A 27,739-nucleotide genomic window follows, 5' to 3' on the forward strand; every position below is an offset into this window, starting at 1 on the left:
TGATGTCACAGAGATGAAAACTCATCTTGCTCAGTCAAGCCTGACAAATATTCCACTCGTGAATGAAAAAAAAACATTTATCAAGAAGCACACACACACGTTACACACTCATATGCGCTCACAGACACAGATTGAAGCACAGATAAACATGAGTACTCTCTCTATCACACGCACACGTACACACACACACACACACACACACACACACACACACACACACAAACACGCACACACAAACACACACACCCCTAGCTCCCATCTAATCTCCTGAGCTCCCAGAGTTCCTGGCCTTGGGCCATTAGAATGGGCTAACCGAGTACAGAGGGAAAACGAGAGATGGAGCGAAGGAGGTATGGGGGGAGGCAGGGAGAGAGTGGCAGGCGGAGAGAGAGAGAGAGAGAGAGAGAGAGAGAGAGAAGAATGAGATGAGCAAAGGGAGAGGGAGGGAGGCGGAGAAAAGGCAGGAGACATGGAGACGGTGAGAGGGAGGGCGCTTGTCTTTGGGAAATGGAAATCCTTTACAATCTAAAGTGGTTTCCTCTCCCTTCCTTCCTCCATCCTGTGCTCTGTGCCCTCTCCCTCCCCCAGAGCTCCCACGCCGCTAACTAGAAAACTGTCAGTGTATTTAACATTGAGCCCGCTACAAAGCGGAGGACTTTACAAAGAAAATCTTTACATTATGTCAGTGGAGAAAGGAAAAGTTCAGATTTCTTTGTTTGCCAAAATGGCAAGTAATTAAACAAATTCTCAGGGTAATGTTTTTTTTTAATGCACCATATGTACATATATATATATATATATATATATATATATATATATATATATATATATATATATATATATATATATATATATATATATATATATATATATATATACTGTGTGTGTGTGTGTGTGTGTGTGTGTGTATATACATATATATACACACACATACTGTTCAAGAGAAAAAATATTTAGATGAAATAAAACTATCGCTGAAATTGGGATCACAAGGCCGTCACATGACAACAGCTGTATACAGACTGATCGAACGCTGTCCCTGCAGGCTGCAGAGCAAGGAGACTATTTATCTACCTGTCTTCTAGTCTCTCACGCTCTCTACCTCTCTCTCTTTCTTCTGCAACATCTTCCTGAAAAGACGAGGCTGTGTGCTAAATCATCAGTTTCCAAGGGTCCCCTTCCTTTTCTGTCAGCCCCAGGTTATTTTTACCCCCTCCCTCCCTCCACCCATCCATCCCTCCCTCTCCAAGAGAACTCTTTGTGCCAATTTGTACTCTCTTAGTCACGCTAAGCACTTATCTTGTCCCCACTGAATGCCTCTGCAATCAAACCAACACTTATCCAGTTGTAAGGCATTCTAATGGCCGACTGATAATGAAACTCCTTCATTGTGAGTTAACAACTGGCTAAGAGACGTATGAAGTCTTCATCACAAGCAGTGAAATTGCTGATGAGAGCCAGAGCCTGTAAAAATTGCCTATGCTGCTGCAGCTGCTTCATTCAGTATTCTGTGCATTAAATAATAAGCATAAATGTATAGCTGAAAGTATTGGATTGGATTTTGAAAGAGTCTCTCTAATGTTTAGTATTCAGAAAGGCCTCTCTTGGAATATATACTGTATGAAATACAGTGCCAGATCCACTGCCAAGACTTCCCCTACTATTCACTGACAAACACATCGACTCACTGCTTTCACAGAGATACCAAAACTCTACCTGGATTTGATTTACTTGTAAGCTAAAGGGAAGTAAACAATCAGAGCAGACAGAAATAAAAGAAAAGAGAACAACAGTAAAAACATATGATTTATATCAACTCATACAACAGCTCATTCCTGCAGCTGTGCACCATCACAGGTGACTCATCCAGCCACAAATTCTAACTATTGCTGTGTATTGATTTTTAGTTCGCCCACATTAGCCCATAAAATGTGACTGAATGTGATTAAAGAAGTATTTGACTGCTGGAAAAGGTGTTTTCATAACACTCTATCTATGCAGTAGAAAGTTTTTTTAAATTGGTGCTACATGACCAGATAAAACACAGAAAAAGAGCTGTGGTATTCACTATCCCTCCCAAGGTAGAAAACCTACAATAACCAGAATGCACTGGGCCGCACTGGACGACTAAATGCTCCTACTGGTGCTTGGTTTTTGGCTTGTCTGGTTTCAAGCAATGGTGGCCTGGTGACAAACTTTTTTGTATTAGAGCTGACCATAAGGCCAAAATATGTTTCTGAAAATATTCAAGTGAGAACCAGGCTATGCAGTAACATTATTCAAGCCATATTTGATCATCATTGCCTCATTTTACAGTTTGATCTGAGTTTCTGAGCCGCTCCGCTCTCAATACAATTTCCAGACTCTAGAAAATATGTAAGTACAACCTGTAACTCAAATGACAGCCCTAGACAGATAATCTGGTGGGGAAGTTTAACATTGTTTATTTGCATATACTGTTTATATCGTAATGATACAAAGCTGGTTGAAAATGATTTCCCTTTAAACCATGTTGTCACCTGCTGCTTGGGTTTGGAGCTGTTGTTGCAATCCATCTGATGACTTACTGACTATTAAATCACAGTCGTGTCTTTTTATTTGCATTATTAGTACGGGCATCAAATTTCATTCAGTGAACTTTTTATATCTGATTTCAGACAAACAAACAAGAGAGATGATCATGGGATGCACATGCAGTTCTGTTTATACTACATCAGGTTCCAGCCTAGACGTACATCAGTACCGGGCTGCAAATGCATGGTCCACACGGACAGTCCAAATAAGGAAAAAGATCAATCAATTTCTCATTGTCAACAAAATCCAATGAGAAGACCAAAACCAACAGAGCGTTGGGTTAGCAGTTGAAGCAGTGACTCTCACAGGTCACAAATGTATTGTCGCTAGTAATTGCCTCAAACAGCTAGGAGCTGTAGTTTTGAGAACACATTACTTAAAAAGGAGCAGGAGTTGCGCTAGTGAGTATTTATGGCAGCAGAACTCTGCGGGGAATGACTCAAAATGAACCAGTGTACAGATTTCCATGGTAATGAAGAAACATGTCAGCCGGTGTGACTCACTGACGTACTTTTAATAGTTTTAGACAAAAATGGACCTTTACGGCACAGAGGAAAACACTACATCAGGCTTTGGCTCCACAGGCGATGCTTGTTACTTGTCACTTGGATCAGTTTGTTGGTGGTCTTAAGAAATAAAAAATATCTAGAATATTACCATTTTAAAGAAGATTAAGGTTGGTTATGACTAGTTTGTAAGCACTGGATGTAAATGTCCTGTTCAGATGCAATGTGATCCTAAATAAAACCACGAAGAACCACAAAGCTGTAATTGGCAAACATAATAATCTTGAACTGGTGCGCTAAGGCTCTACTGAATCAGGTTTTTAAAAACCCCATTTCAAGTAACGCCAATGAAAAAAAATTTAATGAGTTGAGAAAATGGAAGAATAACTGATAATTATCACTAGGTTTATAGAATTTTCTGCCTTCCCTTCGGCTATGCTGTAATGATGGCAGGACAGGCATTTCAATATGCTTTCAGAGCTCAAAGCCATATTTGATTATGTGATGCCAAAGCAGGTACTGGAATGATAAAGTTTTTAGGATTTATATAACCGGCCAATTAGACAGAGTCAAGATAAAAACTGTAGTATAAGTTTTTAGGGGAATGTTCCTGTTACAATGATAAGACAGGCCGGACTGCAATCATTTACTCAAAATATTTTATCTTGAACAATCACAGCAGATGGAGTCTTAGAATTCACATTAACATCTCTGCCATTGTTATCAATCATACTGGCTTTTCCTTCAATCACACTGTTGACGGTGATACGCTGATTACAGGGCATGGGTGCTGTTGTCCTGAACCATGTCAGTATACCTTTTGAGTACAGCCTTGGCAGATGAGCAGCAATCATGCTGAACACATGCTCTTGTGTGCCTCTTCAAAAGCAGACGACTACAATCATATTGATTAGTGCTTTGTTCAGACCACTCCAACAATCAAGCAGACTCTCATCAGAAGACACTTGAGGGAGCCTCATCCACCACAGAGGCTTTCTGGAACAAATTGTGGCTATTGTATGGTGTTCTCCATTTTGATTTGAACAATGACAACAATGCAAACATCTTGCTTTCAAAAGCTACTTGACTCTGAGTATCATTAGTGTGCGATCCTGAAATTATCTTCACAGAGCAGTAATACAAAATAGAGGTACTCTAGCAGTGCATCATTTAGATAGATTAAAGAATGACATGGTCAGTATGGCAGTCAATACTGTTATGTTGTACGTGGTTGAAAAACACTGACCCTTACCGCATAGCAACACACAAGAGGCAAACACATGGACGTTGTGGGTGGCTCACACAAGTCATTTGTTTTAAATTGATGTCACACTGTTTCTTGAAAGCCTTTTTCCGCCAGTTGTGAAAACCATTGGGCATTGATTAATTGGTGATGCAAAAAAGTTCAAAACCATTCTTCATCCTGTACTGATTGGTCTGATTGTAAGCTGCCAAGTGTCATCAATTCTCAATTGATGTTTCCCACGCTGAAATCTGAGTTTGTGAAGTACTGTATAGGGTAACTTTGTAGGGCTTCGGATAAACAAGATGAATAAAGTCAATTGTTTTTCTCACTCACCTTTGCATTGATTGGTGTTCTTGTCAAGGATGGCCTTTGTTGACACAATCTTTCCATATCTGTAAAAACAAAAAATGAAACACTGATTAGCCGCTGAATCACTTATTTAAAAGGAGACATATGTTCAGGTTTACATGCTTTAATGCTTGAAAAACACATCAGTTTTGTCATACTGTTCAGTGCTGCAGCACTGCATTCACCCTCTCTCCGAAGCGCTCTGTTTTAGCTCCTGTCTCTTTAAGCCTCCCCCTCCCGAATACCTAGTCTGCTCTGATTGGCCAGCTCACACACGCCTGAGTCAGCAGCGCTCACAACAACAGAGCAACTGTAAAAACTAGCTGGTAGGCATAAATTATGCAAGTGTGTGACATGGTGATGTAGTGTGATGTCAAAGTCATGGAAATAAAGGCAAGACTGACGAGGTGTTCCAGGAGCAGTGTTTTCTGTGGGAGAGAGGAGCTTCCATTGGTGTGGACTTGGTGCTTTTTCACTTTCAAGACCTTTTACATGCGAAAGAACCACATAAAACACTGAAGGAATGGAAAAAAACGAAAAAGCACAATACTTCTCCTTCAACATCTGGAGAGATATTATTTATTTGAGTCTTTAAGCAAAGAAAGGTGGCGATATCAGACTGGCAGCTGGTCATTGCTTTGCTTCAATATTTTGGTCAAAACTGGAATATTTCAACTAATGGATTGATTACCAAGAAATGTACAAACATTAATGGTCCCCAGGTTGAATCTTAAGTTTGGAACAGATATACATGTTCCCCCTCAGGATGAAATGTAATAATAAAAGTTAATATATTTTCCATTACCAGCATCAAGTAAAAAGTTTAAATGTAAACATGCTGACAAGCTGATGGTGAATATGGCAAACATTGTTTCTACAAGGCATGATAGCATTGTCACTGTGAGCATGTTGCTGTGCAAACATTAGCATTTAGCAGCAGTGTGCCTAAGTGGAACAAAGTAGTGTCTATTTTATTTTCTAGTGTCTGTTTTTTGGTGTAACTGTAAATGTGATTTTTCTTTCTTTCTTTTTTTCTTTAAAATGGGACACAGAATGGAACACAGTGTGACCGTAACACAGTTTTTCAGGGTGTCTGCGAGAGACTTTATCACAGTAAAAATTTCTATCTATGCTGTCTATCTATCCATTCTGCCCCTATCTGTTTGAAATCCCACCCTCAGGCCTCAGAACACAGACAGTACTGTCTCATAAATGATCATAATAACCAGACATCTGTATGGCACCCAGTTCTGCTTGGAGGGCCCATAACAGAGACAGACAACCTCCATACTTCTTTCTATCTGTTCTCTCTGCCAACCTTTAATGTCTCCTGTCCGTTTCGCTACCTTACTCTCTTTCTTACGTTTGACACCTCTGCCTCTCTCTTTGTCTTCTTCCCTTATTTCCCCCTCCATCCCAATCCTCCAGCTCTCTGTTCTCAGAAAGAAGTTAATAATGTTTCTTATCGGCGCAGTCTTTCAGTACTCCTGGAAAGAGATGAGTGCGAAACGGACAGAAAACTGAGAAAGAGGCTGAGAGGGTAAGGAGAGATGAGAGAGAAAGAGAGAGGAAGACAGAAAGCGAGAAAGAGGAAAAAGACTGAGACAGAAAGCTTGGATGGCTGAGATCAGCCTGGATCTCTGCCTGGCTCTGTGGATGAGACTTTTAATTAATGTTTTAACACTGCTGCACAGTGACTGACTGGCTGGCTGAGTGACTATCAAGCAGATTGACAGACTGACAAGCTGGCTGACTGGCTAGTTGACTGGCTGATGGCCACAGGTGAGGGATGGAAGTTTTCCTCTTCCCTTCAAGAGAAAAAGAGCGAGACAACTAGGAGGGAGACGGAAACGATAGGAGATACAGTGTGGGAGGTTGTGAGCCGAGAGGGTGAAAAAAGCGGCGGGAGGGGGAGAGAGACTCGGAGGAATGAGAAATACGACGAGGAGAGGGAGAGCAGTCAGTCAAAAGATAAAAAGAGGCACTGAAGGCGAGGAGGAAGCGAGGTAGTCAGGGAGCGATAGAGAGATAGTAAGAGGTGTTTAATAAAGAAGAGATCATTTAGTTGTCACCATCAGGAGAGTCTCTGTCAGCCAACTGCTTCTGTCAGTGAGAAGAAGAAGAGAACAGAGACTAGCTCGCCTGACAGCCTCAAATCAAACTCTATTGGGACAGGAGACGTTAGAAATAAAGAGAGAAAAAAGGCTTTTAAAGGCTGCTATCACACATAACACGACAGCTGAGCAGCTTATGATCTGGAAATTGGTAGAGAAAAAAAAAATCACCACTTTTATTTTAAAGCACATTTCCACACGCTTTCCATCAATGTAAGATATTTTGAGGGTATTTACCAATCGAGTCGATTGCGACAAAATCAAATGTTTCTCTGGTTGTTTTTCTTACAAAGCCATGGCTGCTGGTAAACAAGGTCTTTGGCCTGCGGTTAGGGGAGCAGACGTAAAAAACTCACTGAAAGAACAAGGCAGGACTAATCGCCCACACATATACGCAAAAGACAAACACACATGCAGGCACACACGCAAGGCTGCATCACAGATAAAAAACACCAAAGCAGAAATCACACACTACACACATCATCTGGCAATGCCTGGCTCTTTGTTGACTTCTGCCTCACTGTGAATCAAACTTGGTGTGTGTGTGTGTGTGTATGTGTGAGCGTATGAGTGTAAACACCTTCAGTGGATGTGCGAGTGAATGTGCCTGGACACATCTGAGCATACAAATACTTGTGTGGGTGTTATTCCTTGCTATTGTGCGTGCGTGTGTGGAGTGAGTTTGAATGCATGACACAGATCTCACGCACCATCGGTGTTTGGGCAGGTTGTTTTTCCCGGCAGAAAAGCGAAACATTCCCAGACTGTTATATTCATTTGCGCGTGTGTGTGTTTGTGCACGTGTGCATCTGTGTGTGTTTGAAAAAGTGAGATAGAGGGAAAAAGACGAAGAGAAAGTAACCTGGCTCGACACATTACGAATCCCGAAAAAATATGTTCACAGTTGTCAGTTGTTTTCGCAAAGTGGAAAACAAATACGGCGTGTGTTTAACGTGTCGCTGTGTGTGTATGTGTTATCGTCAGATTGATGTGTGTGATGTAAGAGGAGAAATCCACCTGTTCTCGCTCTAGTTACACAATTTGGCTAGACTTAAAAAACAACAGGGGGAGAGGAGAGGAGAGGAGAGGAGAGTGGAGGGATGACGCCATGGCCTTGGGGAAATGTCAAATTACCACAACACTGCGCCATTCAAAATGGTGTCTCACTCTGGACTGGATTCAGTGGTAAAATTCCACTTTATCCAGGCAGCCACAACAATGTGCTATTGTGCTGAAGAAATAGAGGAAAGTATTGATATTAGATCAGGTGGTGAAGTTAGGAGGTTGAGGAGAGTGTGGAATAAGAATAAAGAGCAGAATGTCCTGTTCTGTCCCAACTGGAACCCTTTCACTGATTCCAGCTGAAGCCTGGAAGCAAGTTGAAATAACATCGACCGGCTCTTGACCCGAAGGCAGTGACAAAGCAGACACTCATGAAAACTACTGAAATACTTACAACATACCAACAGAAGACTACACAGAACCAGATGGTTAGGGTTAGCACTTCCTTATTCCATTACCTTCCATTGGGCCAAAGAAACACCAAGTGAATAGGTTATGAAAGGCATCTGAGTGTGTAATTTGTTTCCATTGGATGTTCATCATGACTAAAGAGTCCATAACGAGGTGTGAAGCAACAGTGGAGCAATTTTCCAACAAGCTTGACAAAAGGGTTGAAAACCACAGCTCTGTGGAGCTGTAACCAAACGCTTCTCCTCCCTGGAATATAAATAGAAGGATGCTCCTTCAGTGGTTTGTGTCATTATATATACAGGATGACATGGGGCTGAAAGTTTATGTTGAATCGGCTCCTATTTCCTGTCCTCCCAGCTCCACAATGTTTGTCACTGTCAGTCCCGTCAGGATGACACTCATTTATACTGAATCCTGGTTCAGATAATCCTGATTCCCTGTGTATAACAGAGTTTATGTTTATTCTAGATACAATGTTTAAAAAAAATTAATGATCACATAACTGCAGGTTGTGAGTAACGAATTACATCTACTCAAATAACTGCAATTAAGTAATTTTTGGGTACTTTTTCAAGTCTGTAATTTTACTCTTACTTAAGTATGCATTAAACCATGTAATCTATTCAGTTACTTTTAAAATCATAAATGAGACTCACAAACGGGCCATTGAAGACCCTGACTTATAACAAAAAACACACAAACTCTGCAGCAGGCGCCAGTTTGGAGAGGTGACCGAGACCACTGGACAGAACAGAGCAGGAGTTGGGAGTAATGTAGAATGAAGATTTGGGGAAACAAAAACCCCTTTGACTAAATACCTGCTATTGATTAAACAGCTGTTCAAAAGTAACTAATACTCTCAACAGCGTTTGAGAAAAATACTTTGCCCTTTATTTATTATTCTAATACCAGTATTTTTACTTGTAATTGAGTAATATTTCAGGAATGTAACTTTTCAATACTCTTTCCACCACTGCATAACTGTATAATTATAACTGCTTTGAGTAATAATAAGGTGATTTCAAACTTCCTGTGTTGTTTGTTTTCAGGCTTTGGAATAAAAATCCAAATTCCTATAGTTTGTGACTTTAGCCAACTCTTGTACAACCCTGATTCTATAAAAGCTGGACGCTGTGTGAGACAAATAAAACAGAATGAGAGAATTTGCTTATCCTTGTTGACATATACTCAATTTCAGACAGTACAAAGACAATATATTTAATATTTTCCCACATCAACTTCATTTATTTTTGTAAATGCTTATTCTCAATTGTTGAACGTTGTGTAATGGTTTGTAACGTTCCACAGGTAAACAGGTTCATTGGTAACAGGTGATAGTATCATGAAAGAAGCATCCACTAAAGGCTCAGCAGTTCAAAAGCAAGGATGGGGAGAGGTTCACCACTTTGTGAAACACATGATTGTGTAAAGGATATTACTGCGTGGGCTTGGGAACACTTTGAACAGCTTTCCAACTTTTTGGGAGTTGGAGTTGTATCTACATTAGGACATAAAACTGCCAAAAAGGAGTAGCTGGCTAGCCTTGGATTCTCTATTTTATTTGGCTGCACAGAAATCCTACAAAGCTCAACAACACAGCACTAAGCCAGAGAAGATGGCTTTTCTACAGCACCTGTCAGGTTTGTGCTGGTGAAAGGGTTCACCTGACAAACTGACTTTCACTATGACAATCCTTTAAGGACAATTTATGTGTCTTCTTCAACACACAGAAACTCTCAGATTCGTTCCAAAGCCAAATTTCTGATTTTTTTTTCCCCCCGATACACAGAGAACAGTAAGACCAGGGAAAGTGACGGTCCGGACTGTCAAGATTTAAGGAATGTCAATATGAAACTCAATTTTTGGCTGGCTTGACAAAATCTGTGTGCACCCTGGCTATGTGTGTGAAGTGTTAATGACAGTCCTCAGAGGGCCCTCAAAGCATCAGATCTGTGTTTTCATTTCCTTGAGGAACACCGTCAGCCTGTAGATGCTCACCGTTTGATGTCGACTGAGCCATGTTGCCAAACCAGCACCCATCCCCTAGACACGCATCATCTATACATGTATATCTCTCCAGGATGTTTGTGAGTGTATATACGTACATCACATACATGTGCACGTTCTGTGTAAGCAATGCGTGTGCCCTGAGGCTGTGTATGTGTTCGAGTACCTGCTTGAGTGTACGCAGGTTGATCTCTGTGTGTGGTATCTCCTAATTGGGGATCCAATACAGCTGTCTTGTCTCTTGCATTTCCCTCATTTTCCTCATCTCTGCCAGTTAGACACAGATGAACACAGAGGGACGACCGAGAGAGTGGAGTGCTTCAGAAGTTTCTTCGAATTCATTCCCCATATGTAGTTTAACATGCTCAGGCGCCAGAAATGAAGTGTTTCCATGATGAAAAGGCAATGTGCTGTGAATTCAGAAGATGGCTCGACGTTACTGAAACATTAAGTTTATCCGCCAAAAGGGTTTTCCATGAAGTTTAAATCAGTAGCTGCAAGGCACTCTGGCTAAGTGGTGCTTTCAGGAGTTGGTACTGTAGCAGGAGGGTTATAAAGGGGATAAACTACTGTCTGACTACAGAGTCGTGGTCATTTATATTTCTGGAAAAAAAAAAGCATTATTATTCAATTATAGATGGTTTACTTGATAGGGAAAAATACAACATACATAGCTAAACTGAAGCTGTCCAATGCAAGTATCACAGTGTTTATAGTGGAGCTGGACCAGAATATTCCACTATTGGGATAATCATTTGGTTTTTAATTTGGGGATTTTTGTATTCTTTGCTTTTTTTTTTTGCTAAATGTAGACTTTTAACAAAGGTGAACTGCAAAATAGCTGTTGTCACAAAAAGTGCTATTTTCAGATATTCTTCAAATATTTGCTGTTGATCACTACCAGTGTTGCAGAGCCCTAAAAGTTGTATTCAGGACAGCCTTTGTTTATAGCAGATGCAACATTTGCAACACAGGACCCCTAAAAGGGCTTTTAGTTTAGTTGATGCATTTATTTTCTCTTCTTCTCCTTATTTTCCTTCAATCTGATAACACTATAGGGGAGAGTGTGAACTATTGCCATAAAGATTTATGTCGGACCAAACAGCTGGGCATTGCTCTATTTCAAATACAATGGTGGGTAAATTGAGTTGAGATGAGTTTAATCTCCACTACATCCTTGGCCATAACTCCTCAGAGAGCTCAATACCTTCCCTGTTTAGGATCCTAAATATAAGATCTTTTTATCAATATAATTACAGTGAAATTACGCGTGACAAAGGAACATGTCTGTTGACCCTAAGAGCCAGGCGATGCTGGAAAAGAACATTCATAAGGCATATTGTCTGTCCACATTGGCAGGTAATAGTGTTTATAGCTCACAGCTACACTCGATTGAGGCATGAAAAGCCAGAGGGGGAACTCTCAGTACTGGTTCAAATGGGGAGAAGGGAGCATGCTTTTTGACAGTCTCTCCTGGAAGGCATTCACAGTGATGCACTTGGCCGTAAGCAAAAAAGGTGACAGGAAAAAAAGTAACAGATGAAAAAAGGGAGCTAGAGTGAGAACTTCAAACCCTCCTCACCTCCAAACAGCTGGTCAGTGTTTGAAGCAGGTTTTAATGTTGGCTCATCAGATTCAGAAAGTTACAGAAATTGCTGAATACAGGCCTCCCTAATTCTTACATTGGGAAGGTTTTCGAGGAAGGAGGTTTCTTAAGTTATCAGACCACCTAACAAGCACTTCTGATAGGCACACTGGCAGCTTTACCCTGCTGATCTGCAGTTCATTCCTCTAGTGGGGTACATTCCTCGTAACATCCTACATAATCAGAGCAGTAGAGAACATCAATAATGACACATCTGTGGTACACCTACACAGGTGACATCTCTTATTTTGGATGATTAGCACTCTGCTCAGGACAAATTATTTGTTGCACCAGCCAATGTCAGAGATTTTAGCATTCTATTTAGTGAATTAAGTCGGATGATTCCCAGAATAGCTTAGTTCACCGGAGCATAGGTCTAAGTGAAACCACCCATGAGCAGGGGTGTCAACAGAGGGGAGCATCAGGTCATTTGTCCCGGGCCCTGGGTCATGGGAGGGCCCAAAAGGGACTTAAAATAATCCCAAACCATTAAAGTAATGTGCCAGGGGGCCTTTGGAAATCATCTTGTCCTGGGCACAAACAAGACTACCTGCCTGTGGAGGTGTGTCAGGCCTTTCAATCATGTTTTCCCATACTTAAAATGAGTTTTTGCCCGTTTTTTAAAATGTTATTTTAAAGAGTTCACAAAAATGGAAATGTATTCACATCTATAATACCGTGACAATGGGCCAACTACACCTGCTGATGATGATCATGTGATATGATCAAAAGCTCCACAACAGCTACTAGATAGAACTTGAGTTGAGACTGTATTGTATAGCTACTGTTTCAAACTGTGAAACTGGTTTTGTCACTGACATAATGACCAGACTAAGATAGAATAAAAAGTATTTATTCTAGCTGTTTAAGTACAGCACAGTATTACACTGCCACACTTCACTGTTTACAGCAGTGATATGATTGGTTGCTTTCTCTTCATTTGCCCGTTGGCTAATACTGATTTTCCATCCTCATATTTTCTGAGGACGTCAATAAAGTAAACTATCATTCTGAGTAAACTTTTATTCCATAGAAAAAGCAGACACCTACCATCAATATTAATGCAAGCAAAAGGCTGAAGCAGTATCACTCAAAGACATTCTTGTCCATTAAACAGTAAGACGATGAAAGGTGGACAGAAAGCTACGTGGGGAATTCAGGTTTCATATCAATCAGCTGCTGCCAAAACATCAAGCACACTCGGGCAAAGCTTTTCAAATTTAAATGAGACATATTGAGATTTATTTTAGAATGATTTTAGAAATTGTAACTCAGCTGCTGCTGATTAATGAGCAATCGTGAACTCATTCAGTGTTTCATATTCTTCTACAGTGATTTCTCAGAAGTGGCTTTGAGTGGTTAATGGTCATCTGTCCCCCTCATTTAACCAGGTGGATGCGTGGGTGGATGGGTGGATGGACAGATAGATAGATAGATAGATAGATAGATAGAGAAGTGAATCTGTGGGAAGCGTGACAGAGAGACAGAAAGACAACAAGTGTGAGAGAGAGAGAGAGAGAGAGGGAGAGAAATTGCCCTTGTGCTCTGCTTTAGATTCCGCTCACGTTCTGCTCTGTCCCCAGACGTTAAAAGTGTGTCCATAGTTTGGGCGACCGGGGGAGTGATTGGAAATGTCAGCTGACAACAGCACTTTTCACTGACACTCTGAGAACTGGCACAGAGACAGAAAAAGAGAGGGAGCGAGGGGTGAGGGATGGATGGAGGGAGGGAGGGGTTGGGCGGGCAGAGAGAGAGAAGGATGGAGAGAGGAAATGAGGAGTATGACAGAATGGGAAGGGAGAGGACGGTGCTGGTGGGCGGGCTGGCACACACAAAAAAAGCCACGCTTGGTAACAATAAAGATGAGGATGACATTGATTTGAAAGAGTGTGTGCATATGTGTGTGTGCGTGCGTGTGTGTCAGTGTCGAGGGACTGTCCTTCCGTTATTCATTGTCACTGTGTGCATGAATGAGATGCCTGTTTGTGTGTGTTTGTGCGCGCACATGCATCTATGTCGTGTCAGTGAGTGACAGGAAACTGCCACTCAGTCTATTTCCGAAAGCCGGAGAGATTTGGGAACCCAAGGCTAAGACTGCTGCCCAACAGCACACACAGCTCCCCCCTCTCTCCCCAGCTGACCTTTCCTAAATGTTACTGGCCACTTGGCACACTGACTGGGCCTCTAATGAAACTTTTATTGGCCCCCATTTTTCACCCTGTTTCTCCAGAACGCCTCAAGGGCTGAGCTGAAATACAACGGGCTTGAACTGCAGCTGACACGCAGAAGGGCAAGGTATGGTGAGTATATATATGTGTGTGTGTGTGTGTGTGATAGTCTACACAGTTTCTTCTCCTCTGCCTTTTTCTTTAACTGAAAAACCATTAGATCAATTAGAGATGTTTATGCGATCATTTAAGGCCATTTCCCGCGGACTATTGAGCTCCACATATCATCCTCCACATACATTTGATAACAGCAGGTAATAGCTGTAGGCAAACAAGAGCCTCTCTGGGAGAGCTGCTTTATCGTTTGCATTACAAACGTGTCTGTGTTGACTCTGTTTGCTCACATGGGGACAATTGACCATGAAATGTAGGTTTGGCTTTTAGCATCGAGGACGAGAACAGGATGAAGTTACGACAGTTAAGGAATCATCAGGACAGCCACATCATTCGAACGAGAAGAGATACGCTCAGCTGTATTACTGTGGGAGTAAGCTCTTCTTCTAGTGTCATATCAGCATGTTAGCGGAAATGCGTCATTGGCACTGATCTGCTCACACCCTTTGGTGTAAAAATGGTTTCCACACAGCTACTAGGAATGTTATTAAAAGGTGTCAATGAAGTATTTTTACCTGCAATTCCTATCCGAGCTGAGTGTCTAAAGTGAATAAAATCAATCCAGTTTGGTAAGATGTGTAAACACTGCATTGCTCATAGTTTTGGTTAAAAGTCTCATTGAGTTTCATTTTGTAAACATACCAACTTGTCAATATCCCGTTTGTATCCAGTGTGATCACTTAAAATAATATAAAACAATTCATCAGAGGAACAACTATGAGACTTTTCTATTTCTAACATTTTTATCTTTTCAGTCTTATTTTATTCTATTACCTCCATCTGCCAAGGACGATTGAGTTAAACGATTGAAAGCACCACAACAAAACATCTGTTGGATCTTGTTGTGAGACTGTTTTTGTCAAATACCGTTTCCAAAGTTAAAAATTAACTTTCAATCTTTTCAATTAGAAGAGGGCAATGGGAAATTTACAACACAAACTGTGTGTGACGATTGATGCACAGTGGGTGAAAATAAACACTGGATCAGAATTTGTTTAAACTAGGGCATCAAAAATGTGCAAACCAACAATCAGAAGTGGAGACAAAAAGTATCTTGTTACAAATTACAAACACATACTTAAATAAAATATCAGTATGAGTTATTTGTAGTTTAAAAAGACATTTGATACAAACTAACATTATTACATTTTAGCCATTTTGGAGCCTCAATATGGGTTGTATTTTGTTGCGCCAGTTCTTGAATTTTGTGTTATTTATCTCTGCTTTTTACTCACAATGTAGCCTATTCTGATATTGTACCCACCATAGCTCATATCAGTGGCCAAAACAGTTTTCTAATGGAAAAAAATGTAGCATATTTCATATATTGTAAAGGATTAACCGATAACCCATTGTTAAGATGGCTGCCTTTCAATTAAAGAAATTGCTTTAAATTTGCATCCAATCAACCGTAACATAGCTGGTGGTGAACAATGAGTGCATTGTCTTCATTAGCTCCAACAACAATCCTCCAGATCAGTTCTAATATGGCGTTTCTTGAAATGTTTAGAGCAGACATACTCAACTGGTGGCTCATGGGCTGATGGCATTGTTTGTTTAGAAACCTCATTCTGGCCCATTGATTCATTTGTTAGCATGCTAATAGGCCCACTCTCGAGTTACGTCTGCTGCTAAGCACAAAAAATAGTCTTATTACATTTAGAAGTTTTTACCCAGGCTGTTTAAGCAGAGAGACTTTGTGAGTATCAACGTGACAACCTACTTCAAGGAAAGTTTTTTCCTGGGTTAAATGAAGTTTTTAAGAGAAAATCACATTTCTGTTCAGACAGATTTTATTATTTTTATTGTCATGCCTCAAACGGTTGGCAGATCTGGAAAAGATTGAGGGTCAATGTCCTAAGCTGAGGGATAAAAGGATGTAGTGTGTGTGTTGCCGTCCTTGTGCAGCACGTGTGTGTCGATGACCCAAGTGCTGAAGGGAGCGGATGGGTTAGGCCCAGCTGGGTTGTGTTTTTTCCTCTGAGGAAGCACAGGGGAGGGCCAGAGAGGTCAAGAGCAAACTGTTGATACTCATTATAAGCTGCTGTTGGACTCACGCAAAACTAATTACCACAAGCTGAACTGAACAGAGCAGGAGTGAATGGAGCTCAGCAGCACTGACGGATGCATCTGCAGAGCGGGCGCAGGGTCAGATAAAGTTGAGCAGAATGGAGTAGAATAGGACTCACGGCTGGCAGAGTTTGATGAGGTCCTGGTCGGTGGTGGCCGGCGGCAGGCCTCTGATGTACAGGTTGGTCTTACTAAGCTGCTCCACTAGCCCTCCTCCATGACCACCTCCTCCTCCACCTCCACCACCTCCTCCTCCTCCTGTGGTACCGGGGCTGGGCGGAGCCATGGGCGGAGGGGGAGGAGCATAGGACTGCTGTAGAGACAGAGAGAGAAAAGGAAAAGGTTACTAAAGGTCCAAACACAATGACAACAAATCTTTCTTTGTCTTTTTCTGTGCCATGATAATCACAAATGTAATAATGTCACAAAGAGTTCTGCCAGCCAGTCCTAACCATCACACAAAACATCATCCTCTATGTCACACCCTATTGCATAATCTCTTCCTTCACCAATATCTCGATTCAACAGGAAGCAAATCAAATTAAGGAAGCAGGAAGTGTGTAATTAGCACTGTGCATTATGATACCAAGTTTTTCCACGGAGAACATGTATCAGAGATGTTATGAGAGAGGATATAAACAACTGAGGAGCATTTTCCAATAGAGAAGTCAGTGATGCAGGAGATGGCGTTTTTTTCACACACATCCCACCCAATCGTCTGTTTGTATCAGCCGACACAGGAAACGTATCCAGCCGACCGTGTCGTTGCACTGACAGAGGCACACGGTTGAGATTCACGACAGTTTCAACTGATTTGGTGCAGCTGCAGACAGACTTCTAATAAGCACGGAGGGGAAGGATATCACACTAATGCCCATCAAAAGAAATTAAAAATCGATGTTAAACTCTCGCATTTCAAATGTGAAAGAAGTTGGTGTCTTGAAACCTTCGGCATGGGTAGAAGAAGTATAACCTGCAGGAAAAAGCATTTTAAACCCTATGTTCTTAAGCTTTTTAAGCGTTTCTTGTCTGATTTGTGATATCTTGGCTCCCTCCACAATAATTTGGATATGGGCCTGGTCTTTGTAGCCTGAAATAAATGCACAGGGGTGTTGCCAAGATTGCTGCTGAGTGGCGAGAATTGCCTATAGGGATTTTGCTTGTAGCAGCAGCTACGAAATTCACCAATTTTAAGTTAGCGTTATCGACAATTTAGCCAGTTTCATTGTATGACCTGCTGTAACGCTTTCAGCTTTTGGAATTTCAACTTTGGGTTAATTAACATCTACAGACTACAGTTAGCCAGATAAAGTTACTACGCAACAACCAGCTGTGGGTTAAATGCCAGTAGAGTGATAAAGACCCCAAAGTGGGAGCCAGTTAGAGCCAAGTGTTGATGGGCAGAAGCTGCTGAGTGTGTGGTTTGTCACTGGTGTGTGTATTTTGCGAATCACATACAGTAAAATCTGCATCAGCCGTCTTGACAGGTCATTTCATCTAAAAGTGAATCCTAAACTGTCATTAAACTTGTTTTCTTATGCAAGAGGACTTGGATCAAAAAGATAAAATGAAATCACCTTGAATCAAACAACATTCAGTCTTGATACCAGTGATCTTCCTATTTCAAGGTACTGTCAAGTATTTCTGAAACAACACAAGACCACATTGGGCACATTTACTGTGCTTTAAGAGCTTTATGTCAAGTATCACTTTATGGGTGCACAAACCAGGCCAACAATCAAGTGTTTAATCCATGCCTGCGCCCTTTATCGCCCTTAACTTACTCAAACGTTTCCTATCAGCCTGCGCTGTCCAATTACACAGCTCAATGCTGACTAAATGACTTAATAAGATGACCACTTCTGGCAGGGAGGAAGGGCAGAGCAAAGATTAATGAAACCGATGTTTTCAGAGTACACGCCCACCCCTCACTACCCCGTGTCTTAGGCAAATTATTAGGTTAAATTTGGAGTAAGCAAACAAGCCAGATGGCTCATATGACAACAGTGTTCCAAACACTGTCTGCTTCCTTGATGTTTGGAGCAAAACAGCCACACTGGCTCGACAAAGAAATCTGGTCTCAGCACTGGTCCGACTGTGGGGAAGTGGTTCAACACCAGTTCTAGTGTGTGTCACAATGACAAGTGCGAGAGACATGGTGAGAAAGTGGAGGGAGGGAGGGAGAGAGACAGGTGAGAGGAGAAGCATGTGTGCTCGGATGTATGCTGTATTCGGGGGATGTATGCGCACTGTACAGAAATGCTAACAAGCGCGTGTGAGTGTGTGCGTGTGAGTCGGTGTTTGCGATAATGACAGGTTGTCACCACACAGCAATGTGGAGCCGGAGCCAGCTCTGATATTAATCCATTACCTGTACTTCCCTCAACTGGCAGACTGCGCTAACAGGATTCAACACACGCACAGCAGACATGCAGCAGTAAAATGGGGATGGTGCCTGTGGAGCAGTGTCATTTACAGGCCAGCGCCTTACACTAACAGCCCAGAATGAGCCGATATACTGCAACAATAACATGACAAAGTACAGGGATGAAAAAAACCTACACTGGGCAACTCTTCATTTTAATGGCTGTGACAAATCCTACGAGTGTCTCGTGTAAGTGTCCCTTACATTTGCAGTTTGCTATTTTTTACAAAAATATCTGCCAATACTCTGCTGCCTGTGAAAACATTGTCTCTGGATCTGAAAGCTACTGACAATACAAATGTAAACATGCATAAATGTCACTAGTTAGAAGTGTTGTAATAAATAAATAATTAATTAGTCAATCAAAAGGTAGGAAACCAACAATGTTGAGAATCAAGTTATGCTGTTAGACCATTAATCAAGCCAAAACATTTTGTTAGTTTCAGTTTCTCAAGTGTGTGTATGTAAGAATTTGATGCTTTTCTTTGAAATATATCATTACAACCTGAATATCTTTGAATTTTGAACAGCTGGTGTGATAAAACAAAACATTAAAAAAAAGAAATAATCTTGTGCTGTGTGATTTTGTGATGGGCATCTTTCGCTGTTTGCTAACATGTTATAGACCAAACTATGTGTCGCAATAAATATTTACTGATTAACAGTACATATTAGGAAGAATCATCATTTATTAATCTGCTGCAGCCCTAACTGTCACTAGCATGCACAACAACAGGGTTCTCTCTGTCATCTGTGTACAAACATGCAGCGCTCTTATTCATTTGAACGGAGGCAGTCGATCAACGATGTGGGGGTACCAACGCACGGGGGTCCAGCAAAACAACGCTGGGTTGTAAGCTGAGCCTGGCCCAACCCTCTGTAGCAACACAACCTGACTTCATCCAGCAAATTAATCAAATACATGCAAACGCACACAGGCTAGGGTCAGGCTATACTTAAGTCATGGAAACCAGAAGTAGAGGTGCTGGCAGCACGCCCTAATACAAGGCATTATGAAAACTGTCAATTGATTGTCTTCATGATATCAAACTTTCTTTGATAATGAAGCCTAATGTTACTTGACAATTCTCTGTTTTATCAGCCTATTGTATGAACTACAGTATACTGCAGACTGCAGTCTTTGTTGAAAGTGACATTCAGGCAATTTGTCATAGACAGCATTTCACAAAGTTTCAGTTTACTCCTAACTCAACAACTCACAAAGCTGAGAGATTTTATAAGGAATTCTGGGGAATTTCTCTGGCTCTTCATCTCCTCGCTGTTGTCGACTGCAGTTGCTGTAGTTGCTTTGACCTTTAGTATGTTGGTGTTCATGTTTCCTGTCAGTTGTAATGCCAAATGTTTTCAAATTGTTTTACATTTTTGTGAGCAACCGTTATTTTAAGTTGTCCTGGCAATTCAAAATTTCACAAAAAGCATTAAAAGTCGCTCACTGTTTACTCCAACATCATTATATAGACTGACCTCTCAGCGCCCCCAACTGTGACTTACTTAAGTTCATCGATCCGTTACAATTGCAATGTGTCCATATAATTAGTGTAAGTAATGGCAAGAAGAGGTTATCGCTCCTATTCTGCAGCTGAATTCTTATTAAAAAGAGATTTTCATTTGTTAGAAAACAGACACGCTGAGCAAAGGCTGAAACTCCAAACTCCTCCAGAGAAGCCGCTCAGTGCCCAGCGGTGTGCGACATGTATGGAGAAGCGTGTGTGTTTTCATGTGGCGTCTGTGATCATGATAATGAAAACCTCACGGCTTCAAAGCCTGAACTGCGCTGAGGGCTGATTCGATACAAGCCTTTTAACAATGGGTTTGTTTACCGACCACCTCGGAAAAATAACATGGCGACATGTTTGAAGGGAAGTGTCAGATACAAATAAGATACCCGAGGCTTCGTCTCAAAGAGAAGTATCACCTGAATGAAAGCCATAACATGCTTCAGATAAGACACATTTCACACATAGCATGCTTTACAAACACAATGCCGGTCATGCAATATATACACACACAAAAGCATACCCCGACTGTCAGCGTTTACCCACACACACGCTGTCAGTCTTATCTGTGTGCATTCATCTCATTCCAGCGTGATTTGAAGCACAAAGGAGGCTTTTTCCACCCGCACATACACACACTCAGATGTCCAGGTATGCACAAATGTACATCTCTCTCTTTCCTCTCGCTCGCTGACACAGCACACACACACACAGACACACACACCTGATCAAAGGCCTTGCCCAGGAAACCTCTTTCAGCCAATTTGTGCAGCTGTCAGGGTCGGGCCGATAGTGAGCTGTGTATGTAATGTGTCAGAGACTGTGATAGGGAAATCCTTTGAAACATTGAATTCTCTCTCTCTCTTTGGCAACCACGCTTTCTCCTCTCTTCTCGCTCTCTCGCTCACTGTCAAATTCGACTCAACCATCGCTCAATCTCTTGCTCTTTTCACCTCTATCCTTCCTCTTCCCGCTCGCTCGCTCGCTCTATATTTCTCCCTGCCTCCTCTCCTCCTCCCGGTTTCTCTCTTTTAAGGATTACTCTGCTCTCGGAGTGTGTGGACTGAAGGCTGCCTCTCAGCTGGTATTGTTGACACACTTAGTACAGTGGAGCAGCTCTCGCAGTGGGAAAAAGGCTCAGAGGCAGCGACACAAACTGTCACACAAAGCAAACACAGTCACTGGGTTTTTGTAGATTTCACGCATGGCTGAGCCTGTGAACGGCGACACACCGCAAAACATTGCTGCACGGTGTCATATATGTGCATTGTCCTGACTACCTGACGAGTATATTTTTGACTGAATAGTGATTTGCAAAGAAGGCTGAGAACAGAGAAACAAACCTACATAAAATATATACATATACACATATTTAAACTAATGTGCTAATACATTTTGAAGCTGTTCTTGTGGGTTGTGGCTGCCCAACACCTTAGTCAGACACTTTTGTCAGATGGATAATATTATTGAATCCAACAAATAATCTCTCAACCTTGAACATGCTAGCTCTCTGAGCTGCTTCCTGTTTTCTCTGTACTGGGCTGTTTACTCACTTGGCTTCCTTTTGTTCAATAAAAAATAAATGAGAAGGTTAAAAAAAGAAGAAAAAAAAACCCTCCAGGCTCCAAGTCAAGAATCTTATTAGCTGGGGCACTAATACCCCTTTTTCGACCAAGGTGGTTCTGGTGCTCGGCTAAGGACTGACTAAAACTGCTCACAGAACTAGCATGTTCTGACTCGTGCATGGGAGAATAAACAGAAGATTCTCACTATGGATGCTGAATCGAAGCAGCAGTGGTCCAAGGACCAGTCATGTTTGGATGCCAATGTAGGCATGCAAAGCCAGGAGCAACAGGTGTAAAGAGTCGATGTTTACTGCCACAGTTGTTCCTAGCAATGCTGGGACATATACAGTGACTGAATGATGTGACTCTCATGCCTGTGGAAAAGCCAACCAGTTCTTAAAAGGTCCAAACCAGCACTAGCACCGGCCCAGAACCAGGACTTGTTGGCTCAAAAAGGGCTATAACAGGACAAGTTCATGCAGTGTATAACGAAAATGCATTAGTACCATCAACTCTTGTCTATAACTGTCTGCAAACCATTCCTCTTTGGTGATGGGGGTTGATTATAATTGTAAAAGTGGCTTGCTATTGGACAAAGATGACAACTCGCGTGTTCAACACAGTTGAACCTGACACAAACAATTTGGGCAGTTTTGCTTTGCCCCTCATTGCCGTCGTTGTCGTTTTTGTTTTGTTTTTTCAGAAATGTGTCCATTATAGACTCTGATGCACCTTCTCTACCATCTACGATCCGTCCATCGTGTAGCCCGATCTGTTTACCTTCTTCCTATCCATCTACTACTTTCTTCGGGGCAAAGAAAGGACACAAAACACACACTAAACACTCAGACGACTGCAACTGAGCTCACATGCATGCAGACACACTTGCAAGTACAGTCTATATATAGCCCTCGTGTCCCTAAAGACTTCTCTTCTTTCCAAACAATGAGTAGCTCCTGGAAAGCACTGCAAATGGGTTTCAACTAACCCCCCGCACACACTCATACACACAACCACAGCTCAGTTCTTTCCAGTGTTCCGGTAAAAAGTACAGCGACCTTGCTAAGGTCAGGTTTCCTCTGCTATTTTCAGCTAAAGCGATTTTCATTATTGCATACTGAGGCTCTGTGTGTGTGTCAGTGTGGTGCCATTGTATCTACGCACAGTGATATTTGTTTCAGCAACAAATACAAGACAGACAGAGAAACTTAAACCAAGTGTGAGACAGAAACATGGCTTGTGAGATTATAGTTACAGCCAACAATTACTCCATTCATTTGCTGCTATAACTACCTTCCACATTCAACAGGGCTCATCCCTGGCAATGTGCATTTAACATGATGCAAACACTTATGTAAGCGTGTATGTAAAGATATTAATGAGCTGTATTCAGTCCAAGTCCATTACAGAAGGAGGGCTGGAAAGTGATGGTAGAAAGGATGGAAAGTAGAGGAGGTACCCAGTCCTAGAGAGGTGTGAATTCGGTAAAAGGTAGGAAGGAATGGATAAAGAGGCAGGAGAGAGGCGGAAGAAAGTATAGAGATGGCGACAGAGGGAAAGCTGATGAGGAGAAATGAGTGGGAAAGGAAAAGGGGGAAAAAGGACAGGACATGGGAGAGCGGGTTGTTCCGGCCTCTTCTGATGCTTCCTGAAACACAGAGGAAAGAATGCGGGCTATTTTTGGGTCCAGCGCTGAGATTCTCTCTTACTCTCCGTGCCTCTAAACACAGCAGCGGAAGGGTTTAAGGAAGAGCTTATGAATACATCGGAATGGAAACATGGCTCCCAATATAACATCCCCGTTAAGAGATTACACAAGCAGCTGCTAAATTAAGCCCTGGCCACTGCTTCTGTCAGAAACCCTAACACGACAACACATCATTTTTGGGAATAATTTATAAAATTAGCTTGATTGCCAAATGTCCACTCCTTGTTTGATTGGAAGATGCAACCTCAGGGTGTCACAATCACCACACAGACAATAAATGTTTTAAATAATGGAGATAAAGGAAGGAAACATGGCATATTTCTGTTTGGGGAAGCAGAGGAGCCCGTTCCAAGTTCAGTTAATGTTGTCTACAGGTATAAATAGCCTTCTGGGAGACGAGCCTAATGATGTCCAATACAGGATACTAATAGGTTTCCAAGTATCAAGTTAAGGTATGTGTAAGCTAGAGATACAGTCTCTGGAAGGGAAATGATATGTCAGGGGAAATCACACCTGCGGTCTGTCATAAAATCTTTTCAAAGTCCAGTTTGTTCCACGAGCAGCTTGGAATTTGAGAAAATGGTTAGGTTTAAGTGTAGTGATAATTGAGGGTGCTAAGACTTGGGGCAATTATACAGAGTGTCTGGATGTTTCATTAAGTTAAATTAAAGACATTTAAAGACCTCTTTTTGCGCCAGTTACAAAAACGACCTGTACAAATCTCCAGTTAAAATACATGTCAAACACCAGTCTTTATGATCAGGGTTATTTATCGCTGGACAAACACATACCACACCGGCCAGTATATTTTACAAGTGTAACACTAGATTTAACTATACCCTTGAGCTAATACGGCTGTAATTACTGTAATTTAAGGCTGTTAAATGAGTTTGTCAGGACGTGCAGGCGTTCAGTTTTTTAAGACAGAAATAACTGCATATCATGTTTTACCAGGGTGTCTGCAACTTTCATCAGCTTAGACTTAAGATCATTGTAAGGTCAATCAGAGTGGAAAAAAGATCACTTTAATTAGTTATGCAGGGAGTTGACCTTTCAGAATAAAGTCTGCGTGACCTATTTAATTTCTCATCAGAAGAATATCGCTACAGGAGAGCACAACATTAGTGTGGCTTTAAGGGGACAGTTTATTCCCTTCAAACACAATCAAAAAACACAAATGGAATTCTGGAAAGAGACTTTTTCTCTTGAGTTTTTCAAATGTAAACTTTTGGCGCACTTAGCACCAGAAGCTGAGTGCCACCTCGTTCCGTTATATTCAACAGGAGGCAGACATTTATACGTTAAGAGGAACAATATAACTTAATGTAAAGCAGTATATTTAACTGTATTCAAACATACATTTTTGTAACACGTGCATAAAATATACTGCTGGTAAAATTACTTCTCTTTTTCTTCAAAATGTTTCCCTGGACTCACATAATAAAAAGCCATTCTGCCAGTTCCTCCTGAAATAAAGCCTTTGTTCCTGCATTTTAACACTAGCGGTGCATTAAAGCCACTTACAGTAAAGCTGATCTCTTATTTTGCAGTCGCACGCTGCCTCTTCATCCATCCGCCATTACATTTCATGCACTTCCACTTTCATTCTCCCTAGACCTCTTGTTTATCTCTCACCTCTCCCCTCATTTCCTCTCATCTCTCATCACTCTCCCGCCCACCTTCCCAAACCACTCCTTCCCACCTCTCCTCGTAAGATCAGGTCGTCTAGGTTGCTTCCCAGCGGAACACCGTGTTCCAGCCGTCTACCTCTCTATCTCTCTTGTTAACATCAGCAACAACAGCATCAACAACACTTGGGCTGTCATAAACAAGTTACACAAACATCCCAGGAGGACATCCAGTTTGGGCTTGGTGCTGAATGACCTGGTGGGAGATAAGGAGATGATGGAGAGACTGCGGTGAGTTGCTGAACTCTCAGCAAATTCTTGTGGCTTTTTTTTCAAAAGGTCAGAGAGAGGGGAGGTTCAGACTGTGTGTGACTTTACAGACAAACTGTTTAGCTTGAGACTGATTTGAATCTGCATTAGGCTGCAAGGCTATTGTTCTTGGGGTCAAGGCTGTGTGTGTGTGTGTGTGTGTTTGTGTGCAGGGTTACGGGAAGAAGACAATACCCACCAACATGTACTTGTGCAACAACTGTGTCTATATTTGCCTGAATTCTGTATGTGTGTGTTTATTTGTTCTCATTATAGAGCTTGACTTGCAAAAAATTGTTGGTACAGTTCATCGTCATGTATTTGTATCAAAGTCAGTCAACTGTAAAACCAGAGAGAGCCTGATTGTTGACTGTTGACTGTTAAAATTGCTGAGAATGTAAATGGTTAAAAAATGCACTTCAGTTTACTGACCGGCAGAAGTTGAGCAGAAACTATTGGAAATCAAGCAGCAACAACTCACTTCAGTTTAGTGTGCTGCTGAGGGGACGTTAGCAAGAAACTAGTTGGAAATTAAAATGACATGATCAGCAGAAGTTTCTGGGAAAGCAGAATATTACTGTTAAATAATACTGGTGTCATTTTTAAGATAACTCTTGTGGTAATTTGGGTGTAATTTCAAAGAAAGTTCAAAAAGTTGCTGGGTAATTACCACCTACAAACCATGACATTTTCCAGACCTGTAAAATGAAGTGTTACCAAAGTCTCATTTGTACAGGAGGGGATACACGCACCAGTAACACCATTAACCCAACAAAATCGGGGCGAGCATGAGTGGCAATAGCTACTGTGGTGAAGGAGACGAGGCCACACCGCAACAGGCAAACAAAAACATTTTTATAACTGGAAATGAGTGGAAAAGGACCTCATTGCTGTCTATGTTCTGGACTGGTAACACTGCTTAGCACCAAATATGTCGGCAAAATCAAACATCTTCTTTAACTGCTGCGGCTCAACAGCGTTGCTTCTGTGGCACTAGTGTCGTGCAGCGCTAGAGGTTAAAAAAATTGTCTATGACATATTCTACAGATAAAAGCATACATATAACTGTAGTGAAACATGTAATATTGCTGGTATGATGTCAATATGACTACCAACATATCTGTTTCACTATCATTTCTTGCTGAGAACCTTGCATGTCATATAAAAAATAAGCAACACGCAGAATCTCTAGATGGCACAAGGCTGCAGCTGCTTGTTTGTGTGAGGTGAGGGCTCATGTGCATGTTTGTGTGTGAGGTGAATCAATAGCACATTGCTACTCTGCTTGGTAGTTGAAGGCTGTCGTGCGACGTGAGACGGCGACATATATGTTTATATGCGCTGCATGTTCGACTTTCATGCAGGGGAGTTGATTTTGATGAAGTCAAGTGACTCCATTAGCAGTAACCTTGGTCTTTCTCGAAGCTTGTGTAAAAGTGTTTTATTTGCTAACTACACCATAGCCATATTGCAACTGCCATCACCAAGATCATTTCCTGATATAATCCATATTGCCATGCACAAATATTGCAGGAAGCGAGAAAAAGTTGGCATTGGACAATCTTCCAATATTGACATATCTGAACGCGCAAGTGCCAAAAAATAGGCGCCCACTGCTGCTACTAACTTAGAGGGAATAAATGCTGTGGATGAATTCCGGGTACGTGCAAAGTTTACCTGGCCAAGAACAATGCTTCCAAAAAAGTCTGAGCGTAGCAGCACACGCCTCCCGATAATAAAACCAGTTCCAGTTTTTGCAGTTTTAATGTCCTTGCAGGCATTATGCCCAAGTGAGGGTTTTACTTACATTTCCTAACAATAAGTCTGCCAATGCTCATATCTCATGTTGAATATATGTACTGCGCACATATTGGCTCAAGTCCTTGTCAAAGTTATGCTCTTGCATAAGTGCTGCCCTCCCTGTCTGCGACAATCAACTAACAAATCTAACTACAGCAAAACGGCTGACCTTGTACTCTCTCTCCCTTAAAGAAAAAACCCTTCCTGAGTGACGTCCAAGAAAATCATTCCACTGCATTATACTTCAAAAACCCACCCTGCAGATTTTCCCTTGTCCTCTCTGAGTATACACCAAAAAAAAACCTCATATGCTACGTTCTCTCTTCTTAATTGCATGACCTCTAGCATGCAAGTTACAAAAAGGGAAAAAAACATGCATATTGAAGAGGAGCTTTGCACAAAGCTCTTTTATTATGTATATTTATGCAAATGACACGTTAGTTTATTCAAGAAAGTCTCTCT

The 27,739-nt window shown here is 41.5% G+C and overlaps 1 protein-coding gene across 1 annotated transcript in view; it reads right to left on the reverse strand.

Moving 5' to 3' along the window:
• The window catches only part of LOC311260371 (RNA-binding motif, single-stranded-interacting protein 3-like), a 133,690-nt gene that overhangs the window by 79,105 nt on the left and 26,846 nt on the right, over positions 1-27,739 (reverse strand). Inside the window, exons 2-3 of the mRNA XM_084358111.1 lie at positions 16,445-16,638; positions 4,660-4,718 (exon numbers count right to left, since the gene is read on the reverse strand). Coding sequence (XP_084214237.1) covers positions 4,660-4,718; positions 16,445-16,638 — 253 coding nt within the window. The remainder of the gene's footprint in view (positions 1-4,659; positions 4,719-16,444; positions 16,639-27,739) is intronic.

This window comes from Pagrus pagrus (genome assembly GCF_965226575.1).
Source record: "Pagrus pagrus genome assembly, chromosome: 7".
In the NCBI taxonomy this organism is placed as follows: Eukaryota; Metazoa; Chordata; class Actinopteri; order Spariformes; family Sparidae; genus Pagrus; species Pagrus pagrus.